General features: G+C 38.3%; 2 protein-coding genes across 2 annotated transcripts; one reads left to right on the top strand and one right to left on the bottom strand.

The window, feature by feature from the left end:
• The first annotated feature begins 5,662 nt into the window (after positions 1-5,662).
• Positions 5,663-7,386, top strand: LOC106427761 (transcription factor AS1). The gene is made up of 2 exons (XM_013868483.3): positions 5,663-5,831; positions 6,117-7,386. The coding sequence occupies exon 2, from the start codon at positions 6,171-6,173 to the stop codon at positions 7,215-7,217; it is 1,047 nt and encodes a 348-aa protein (XP_013723937.1). The 5' UTR covers positions 5,663-5,831; positions 6,117-6,170; the 3' UTR covers positions 7,218-7,386.
• Positions 7,387-7,495: 109 nt separating this feature from the next.
• On the bottom strand, positions 7,496-9,922 carry LOC106427762 (actin-1-like). The gene is made up of 5 exons (XM_013868485.3): positions 9,778-9,922; positions 9,350-9,421; positions 8,882-9,275; positions 7,830-8,443; positions 7,496-7,736 (listed from the first exon to the last, which is right to left on the bottom strand). Exons 2-5 carry the CDS (start codon positions 9,407-9,409, stop codon positions 7,671-7,673), a joined length of 1,134 nt encoding a protein of 377 aa, XP_013723939.1. The 5' UTR covers positions 9,410-9,421; positions 9,778-9,922; the 3' UTR covers positions 7,496-7,670.

The raw sequence follows: 9,922 nt of genomic DNA, 5'->3' as shown, positions 1-9,922 counted from the left end.
ATAACCCTTCTCACACCACATTTTAAACAACCATTCATTTACTAGAAAAATTACAATATATGCCATCAACCCTCTATTCATTATATCATTTATTATATCATTTATCAAAATATATTAGTTTAAATGTTATTTACATATCAGATCTCTAATTGGTAATACATATAGAAACTAACTAATATATCGTGTATGAAATTTCTCATTCCTTGAATGCCAATCACATACATTGTCATGTGTGTAAGTTTCTTTTGCAAAATTATGTACGAAGTTACACAAATTATATAAGTTTTATTTTTTGCATTTTAATTATTGTTTTTCTGTCAAAACTTTGTATATATATCTCATCCCGAACATGAACATGGCTCGGATCATTATCTAGTATAAATGTACATTTGCAAGCATTGATTGAATAACTAAAAATGAGAAAGTTATTTATGTAACGAACTCCATCTTCTTCAAGCACAAGCTTTCTCTCTATAATAATTCGTGTTCGTAATAGTTCATAATCTGGACCGTGATACGAGTCACAGAAACTATCAATTCTCGATCAACATATGTGATTAGTCATATCTCAATATACGCAACTAGAACATGTTGTTCTTGTTTTGGTAAAATCATCAAAACCATGATGGCTGTTTTTTTGTCAACTTTTTTTTTTCTTACTACCTATATTCCTAAACCAAATTTTGATCGACAATTCGATGAATAATCCTATTAGACCAATAGATATCCGGTTTACATAATAAAATAAAATTATTTTACTTCTAGTCTGTTTTGCTAGGGCTTAGCGCGACAGTTGTAACTCTAGAAATGTAAACTAAGCTGCAACTTTCAAAATGATCATTCTTTTTTTTTAGGCGACAATGATCATTCAAGAAACGAAAAGAAGCTATCGCTGAAAAAAAAAAGATTAGAAAGGAAGAAGCTAAGGTAATAAGTACTGGACCCCTCCGTTTCGAATTAGATGTCGTTTTAGAGCAAAATTTTCGTTTCAAAATTAGTGTTGTTTTATGATTTTAATGCAAAATTTATTGATTTTTTATTCTAATCTATTTTTCTATTGGTTGAAATCTGGTTAGGTGTATTGGTAATGATGTTTTTATCTAGTAAATAGATAAACTTAAATGTTTTATTAATCTGTGTGTCGAAGTCTAGAACGACAAGTAAAATGAAACGGAAGGAGTATAATATTGGCTGTGACTACGAAGCATCTAGTGACGTCATACATTAATATGTATGTGGTTGCCTAATTAGTATAAGCGAAGAGCATCTCCAACCCATAACACTATTTTAGTGTCAAAACCACACTATTTTACTTTTCCAATATAACACTAAACTTCACATTAAAAACTATTTTATAATATTATATGTATTTATATTTATATTTATATTTATCATTTATTTAATTGTCTAGTTTATTAATAAATTAAGTGAATATTGTTTTAGTGGGATGAATAGTATTTTAGGCCATCTCCAACCAAATTGCAAAACACTATTTTAGTGTAATTTTTACACTAAAACATCTCTAATTCAACTGCAAAAACCACACCATTTTTGTGTCACACTATAATTTTACATCAAATTTGGTATGATACTATTCACCTCACTATAATACTATTCATTCCACTAAAACACTATTTATTTATTTTATTAATAAAATGTACAATTAAATAAATGACAAATAAAAAGTTAAATACATATAGTATTATAAAATAACTTTTAATGTGAAGTTTAGTGTTATGGTTGGAGAAAAATATTTTTTTTAGTGTTGAAACTACACCAAAATAGTGTGGTTTTGACACTAAAATAGTGTTATAGATTGGAGATGTTTTTAGTGTGGTGAATAGTATCTTACCAAATTTGGTGTGAAATAATAGTGTTGTATTAAAATAGTGTTTTGGAATTGGGCCGTGAAGACGGCAAGAGAAAAATTGGGGGTGGTAGAGAGTGACTAAGTCAATCATAAAAGAGTGAAAGTTTTGTCTGCCTGATTATAGCATTAGGAGTTTCTAAATTACGCCGGTGAGTAAGGCGTGCATGGTAGCAAACACAAGTAGTGTTGAGTAGTGGTAATCGGATGTGATGGAACAAAGAAAAGGATTTCTTGGTAGGGTTTTTTTTTTTTTTCCGCCAAGTTATTTTTTATTAATAAAAGGGACTAAGCCCAACAACAAGTACCGGGCCAAAGCTCAACAAACTACTACTTAAAGCCCATTACGAGAGGGCATACACAAACCAACTAAACGGGCCTACGGCCCAAACCGAAAGAACCCCACTACGCGGGCCGGACGCGTCTTTGCTGACCCATGCATCAAGGAAACTGGACGCGTGTTGAGATCTCGTCGTCAGCGCGACACGCGTCACCTATGCCTCAACTTGACCATCGCCGCATCGGAGCACCGCCGGAACACCACCACCATACACCTCGTTTCGTCGGAGCTTCAATACCGAAAGCCTCCACCGAAACCGAACTTTTCTTCAACGCTTAACCATTCTGCGGAGAGCTTCATCGAACTCTTCTAGATCTCATCCGCCAGAAAGACACCGCGAGCCACTGAAACCGCACCACCAAAAACCACAACGCAACTACACGCCACAAACTAGTAGCCACAACCCACAAAATAATGGGTCTCATAACCGACAGGGCATAGCTTTGAAAGCCTCCACCCTTGGAGTCAAGAGCCGGCGAAGACGGAGCTGCGTAAGTCTCCTCTTCCCGGGAACTGAAGCCGGAGTCGGTGGATCTGAGAAAGCCTCCACCTCCCGGAGAAGGGCCGGCGACGACGGAACTAGGGTAGCTTCCATGTCCCGGAATCAACACCACAGAACGACGAACCAAATTACTCACGCCAGCACCTAACCCGACCGCGTCTTTCCTCCAAACGCTAAACCACCATAGAAAGATGAATTAGATCCAGAGCTCAGACAAGGAGATCGTTGAAGGGCGGCGAAGAAGAAGGAAAATAAAGGAGCTTGATGGAAAAAGACGGCCTCCGGCGATGGCACGGACGCTCACGCGCCGTCCGTACGCCGGGCCCTAAAACGAGATCTACTTTTTGCACAACCTCTAATTCTTGGTAGGGTTTCTAGGGACCATTACTGTTTTTACATGCTTTTGCAAAAGACACCATCCTCATTTTCTGATACGTGTCCATCTCAACCGCAATTACTCATACGTCAAATCCTGGTTTTAGCCAACAAAACCAATTTTTTTTTTCCGGCTAAAAGATTTTATTAATTATTGTCAGCACAAATATTGTTGTACAAAAAACCTGGACAAGATTGGAACAAACTCCAAGCAGTCAGAGAAATAATAGATTTTTTTGTTAGTAAGTCAGCACAACCATTATGTTGACGATGAACATGCACATATGATGTTGAGAGAAATCGAGACTTCCATGCAATGACTGAGTTGACCAAGTGTTGACAACGGGAACTGTAGGCTTCCCCTTTTATGTATTTAAGGATACTGAGATTATCTCCTTCGAATATGACGTTCCTATAACCTAACGATGAGCATGCTTGCATTGACCAAATCAGTGCAGACAATTCCGATTCCATAACTGTTGATCGTCCTTCAAATTTTTCTATTCCAGCTTCTAAAAGAGTACCATGTTTATTACGGATTAACCAACCCATTCTAGAGTCGTGAGGACCTTCACGTTGAGCAGCGTCGTAGTTACATTTGACCCAACCTGAAGGGGGTGGAGACCAATGAGACCGAATGTTTCCAGATCGGGTTATTTGCGTAGAATTAGTTATTTGCGATGAAACTGTAGAATCCAACCATTCCTTTAAATATGTCCGGGCTTTGGAGATAACTTCATCCGTTGTATATTGAATTTTGTTGAACAGTAGATCATTCCTACATTTCCATAATCTCCAAACCACCCAGAATGGTAATAATTTTTGCTCATCTAGGAGATTATTATTTGATGCAAAGGAGAAAATAGTTTCCAACTTATTCAAAAGAGAGTCATTGGTCGTGGTTAAAGAAACTGGTGAACCTGAGAGACGCCAGACTTGTTGTGAGAAAAGGCAAGTGAAGAAAGCATGATCACTCGATTCATTGTTATCACATCATCTTGGACAAGTAGGATCAAATGGAATGTGCCGATGACGAAGATTTTCTTTAACAGCTACAATTCTTAAACCAATTTTCCAGAAGAAATGTTTAAGTTTCGGAGGGATCGGTGCTGACCAGATCTTTTTTGTTAAGGCAGGAGAAGAAGCAAGTGGTGGTGGAACAATCTCTGCATCTTGAGTTGTAGTTATATAATGATAGCCAGACTTGACAGAATAATTCTCATCGGGCGTATAAGGCCAGATAATGCCATCAGTGGCTGGTTGATAGGGTAAATAAACTTTCTGGATGAGAGGTATATCAGTCTGTTCAATCAGATCACGAATGACTTCCAAGTCCCACTGATTTGAAATTGGGTCAATAAGGGTCTTGACACTTAACTGAGGGTTTGTGTAGGGAAGTAAACGTGGGGCTCGGGGAGGAGTTGTTGGGAGCCATGTATCTGATATAATTGTTGTATCTCCACTTCCAATACTATATTGCATGCCTTGCTCCAAAAGATCCCGTCCATGTAATAAAGACTGCCAACCATAGGAGCTCTGATAACCGCGCTTAGCCTTCCACATAGTAGTCTTTTAAAAATATCAGTGTTTCAGGACACGGTAAACAAGACTATTTGGTCGTTGATTAATTTTCCAGACTTGGTTCGCAAGTAAAGCTTGATTAAAACTTTGTAGATTACGGAACCCTAATCCTCCACTCTGTTTAGATTTGGACAACCGTTTCCAAGATAGCCAAGACATTTTTCTATTTGTCTCTGTCGATCCCCACCAGAAGCGTGAAAGAATTCCATCAATCTCGTACAAAACCAATTTAAAATGTAAAGAAAACGGTTTGTTTTCGAACCAGGTGTAATTTTTTTTTTTTTTGAACAAAAAAAATGCACCTGGTTCAAATTTTTTTTTTACACCACTACATATTGTATAATGTTGTCAAAAACATTAAAAGTTTATTAATAGTTTTCTTTTCTAAAAAACATTTGTTTGAAAGATCTACATAGTTTTTTTTTTTGAAAATAAGATCTACATAGTTTCTAAAACATTAGTCTCTTATGTATATATTAAATAAAGAAATCAAAAAGTAGATTTACCAATTAATACATTACTGAAAACAAATATCTATTTTAAGCAATATCAATCGTAGAAAAATTTCCAAGTCTATAGATGTGCTTAACAAGTTTGGAGTAGTTTCTTTAATTATGTGATCTAAATTTTTTAACTTTAAGAAAAAAATTGTAAATGTATTTCAATATATAATAGTTTTATTAAAATTGATTAAAAACAAAAAAAAAGTGATGATAATCTTATAATCTTTTTTGAAAATAATTTTATCATATATACTATATTTTGATTCAAATTTGACTTTTGTTTACTTTAATGTTATTGAAAACGAATTTGAGATCCCAATGTAAAAAAAAAAAAAAAAAAAAAAAATCATATTAGCAAACGAACTAATGGAATATCAAACTTTTACCTCCACGCGCCACTGTAAGAGAGTTTTTTCACCACTTGTGCGTATAACCGAAGAAACGTCAGTGTCCCAGTTGATAAACTTTTTTCGTCCTTTATTAGATTTCTTTTATCAATCTGCCGTCTCTGTGGTCTAATCAGGTACGTTGTCTGGTTTATAAAGCCTCTCTCTTTGGTCTTTTCATTTCCTCTTCCACTTCGCCGACGAGATTAAAGTCCAAGACAGAACAATCTGTGTGAATGGAAGAAGTTACTCTGATTCTCCTTTTCAAGATTATCTTGTGAGCATTTTTGTTTTCCTTGCAAAATCTCTTATCTTGAACTATTAACTCCTCTGTTTTGGTTTCAACAATTAACTCCTCTGTTTTTGGTTTCAACAATTGAACTCCTCTGTTTTGGTTTCAACCACTAACTCCTCTGTTTTGGTTTCAACCATTAACTACTCTGTTAAAGTGTTAGTCTTTCTCATCTTTGATGGTTCTTGAGTGTCAGATCCCTCTGTTTCAAATGGGTTGCTCTGTTTTTCGATCTTAAAAGTTTTGATCTTTTTTGGAAAATTAACGCAGATGAAGAAGGAATGGTGTTGAGATGGGAAGGAGTGATGTGTGGAGTTTCAGGAGATGAAGGAGAGGCAACGTTGGAGTGGTGAAGAAGATGCATTGCTACGCGCCTACGTCAGACAGTTCGGTCCTAGAGAATGGCATCTCGTCTCCGACCGCATGAACAAGCCTATCAACCGTGACGCCAAGTCTTGTCTAGAGCGTTGGAAGAACTACCTCAAGCCAGGGATCAAGAAAGGGTCTCTGACCGAGGAAGAGCAGAGGCTTGTGATCCGTTTACAGGAGAAGCACGGCAACAAGTGGAAGAAGATCGCCGCCGAGGTTCCCGGGAGGACGGCGAAGCGGTTAGGGAAGTGGTGGGAAGTGTTCAAGGAGAAGCAGCAGAGAGAGGAGAAAGAGAGTAACAAGAGAGTCGAGCCTATCGACGAGAGCAAGTACGATAGGATTCTCGAGAGTTTCGCTGAGAAGCTTGTGAAAGACCGCTCTGTTTCGGTCCCTATGGCTAGTTCAAACGGTCCTCCTTCTAATCATGTGATCCCGCCTTGGTTAGCTACTCCTAACAACGGGAACAATGTTGCTGCGAGACCTCCCTCGGTGACTCTCACTTTATCACCTTCCTCCGTGGCTGCAGCGTCACCTCAACCGCCTATACCATGGCTGCAGCAGCCTGAGAGAGGAGACACTCATGTGTTAGGGAGTATGATACCGTCTTCGTCTTGCAGCGGTGGTAGTGAGAGTGTGTTCATGTCAGAGCTGATGGAGTGTTGTAGAGAGTTGGAGGAAGGACACAGAGCATGGGCGGAGCATAAGAAGGAAGCGGCTTGGAGGCTAAGGAGGCTGGAGCTGCAGCTAGAGTCAGAGAAGACGAGTAGACAAAGGGAGAAGATGCAGGAGATTGAGGCAAAGATGAAGGCTTTGAGGGAAGAGCAGAAGATGGCAATGGAGAAGATTGAAGGAGAGTATAGAGAACAGCTTGTGGGCTTGAGGAGAGACGCAGAGGCCAAGGAGCAGAAACTGGCTGATCAATTGAGTTCTAAGCATATTAGGCTCACAAAGCTTCTTGAACAGCACATGGGTTGCAGGCAGAGGCTATTAGACCGGCCATGAACCCTGAACCAAACCTACTAAGATGTCTTCTCCTCTTTGTTGTGTATTGTAATGTAAGCTTTTTGTTTTGAGTTTCTTTTTTTCATTTGGTGTCTCCAATGTTAAATCAGACTTTTTGGTCCCTTTGTATGTCTTGGTTTCTCTTCTTTAAATCATTTGGCATCTCCAATGTAGGCATTGCCTCACAGCTGCAACACTTTCTATAGTTTACAACTTCAGTTGATAAAAAGTGTACAAGATAAAACAGAGATAGCTTGAAACACATTTTGGCTATGTAATAATCAAAGAGAAAGAGATATTATTATTCACTTAAAAAGACAGTTGAAACTAAATAAGAATAAGAAAATAAATCCTTGAAAATGTCTTTGGCCGAAGTTTCAAAATATAAAAGAACAAAAAAAAAACAAAGAGCAGCATAACACTTATTTTCAGAAAAAATGATGAACTTTGAACTTAGAAGCACTTCCTGTGAACAATGGATGGGCCTGACTCATCATACTCTGCCTTTGCGATCCACATCTGCACACATTAAGACAAAACATCTTGATTTAGTTAAGCTGCAGGGTAGCTAGAGACTGATAAGGAATCAACTTAAATGGTTTAGGTGTGCACCTGCTGGAAGGTACTGAGTGAGGCCAAGATGGACCCTCCAATCCAGACAGAGTATTTCCTCTCAGGAGGAGCAACAACTTTGATCTTCATGCTGCTTGGAGCCAAAGCAGTGATCTCCTTACTCATTCTATCAGCAATCCCAGGGAACATTGTGGTTCCACCACTAAGCACAATGTTACCATACAAGTCCTTTCTGATATCGACATCACACTTCATTATGGAGTTATAGGTTGTTTCATGGATACCTGGATTCTCCATACCAATCATAGACGGTTGGTAAAGAACCTCAGGACAACGGAACCGTTCAGCACCGATGGTGATCACTTGTCCATCAGGCATCTCGTAGTTCTTCTCAACAGATGAGCTAGTTTTGGAAGTCTCTAGCTCCTGCTCGTAGTCAAGAGCGATGTAGCAGAGCTTCTCCTTTATGTCTCTAACGATTTCACGCTCTGCTGTGGTGGTGAAAGAGTAGCCACGCTCGGTTAGGATCTTCATAAACGCGTCCGTGAGGTCACGTCCCGCGAGATCAAGACGTAGGATGGCATGTGGAAGTGCATAACCCTCGTAGATAGGAACCGTGTGGCTCACGCCATCTCCAGAGTCGAGCACGATGCCTGCAACACATATACCATAATCAGACAAAAGCTTTATACTGTACACTCTACATAACGTAAGCCGATTTCAACCAAACTGAACCAAACCAAACGGTTTGGTTTCAGTTTTGAGTTCGGTTTAGTTTGAAAAGCTTCTGAAACTATTTCGGTTCGGTTCTCAATTTGTTAAGTTTTCAAAAAATAAAAATAATAAATAGCCGAATTATCCAAAATTAACCAAAATAACCGAACCGAACTAACCGGATATAACCAAAAACATCTGAGTTTTAAAAAATTTAAAACCAAAATTAATCGAAGCCCAAACCAAACCGATTTTTTTTGGTATTGTGGCCAAAGCGAACTAACCAAAATAAAAATACCCGACCCGAATAAACCAAAATAACTGAAATAGGGCTAGTACAAAGCTTTCAAGCTTTATAGAATTAGGACTACACTCACCGGTTGTACGACCACTGGCGTAAAGGGAAAGCACAGCCTGAATAGCAACATACATAGCGGGAGCATTGAAAGTCTCAAACATAATCTGAGTCATCTTCTCACGGTTAGCTTTCGGGTTAAGAGGAGCTTCAGTGAGTAGAATAGGATGCTCCTCAGGTGCAACACGAAGCTCGTTGTAGAAAGTGTGATGCCAAATCTTCTCCATGTCGTCCCAGTTGTTGACAATACCGTGCTCAATAGGATACTTGAGAGTTAAAATACCACGTTTGGATTGAGCTTCGTCGCCAACGTAAGCATCCTTTTGTCCCATACCAACCATCACTCCGGTGTGACGTGGACGACCCACGATGCTGGGAAACACGGCTCGTGGTGCATCATCACCAGCAAAACCAGCCTAAGTCAATAACAGAGACATGATCTCAGACAGAAACTAAATAATACATTGTTCCATGGGAACAAGAAACATACCTTAACCATTCCGGTTCCATTGTCGCAGACAAGAGGTTGAATGTCTTCACCGTCAGCCATTTTGCTACCTTTCTGCAAAACAAAAGGATATGATTTAAAAAAAAAATATCTTGAAAACATTTTTTTTATTACCAACGACAATATGGAGATCAGTCTAGTCTGGTAATGATTTTGTCTATTAATAGAATTAAGTCATTAACTATGCACAAAGAACAATCTTAGATCGAGAATCTCTTAAACAATTTCCAAAATATTATTTAAAATTCAGGAAAAACATGGTTGATTAAAAAAATATGACAATATGATAAACACAGATCGAAGATGAGATCATGGTGGATTGAGTGTAGAATCGAATTGAGGCAAATATGAAATCCAAACAAAACGTACAATTGGGTATTCGAATGCACAATGAAGAATCTAAACATTACCTGAAACCGAGAGAAAAGTAAAAAGCTGGAGAAAGGGGAGGAAGTAGAAGAAGAAGGAGAATAATAGAGAAACAAAACGGGTCCAAAGGCTTCGAATTCGGCTCACCTCGTATTCCACTTCTAAAATTTATTTGAAACTGTTTAA

This window comes from Brassica napus, chromosome C3 (genome assembly GCF_020379485.1).
Source record: "Brassica napus cultivar Da-Ae chromosome C3, Da-Ae, whole genome shotgun sequence".
NCBI classification, from domain to species: Eukaryota; Viridiplantae; Streptophyta; class Magnoliopsida; order Brassicales; family Brassicaceae; genus Brassica; species Brassica napus.
The sequence above is the reverse complement of the archived record's forward strand: the minus strand, read 5'-3'. Positions and strand labels throughout refer to the sequence as shown.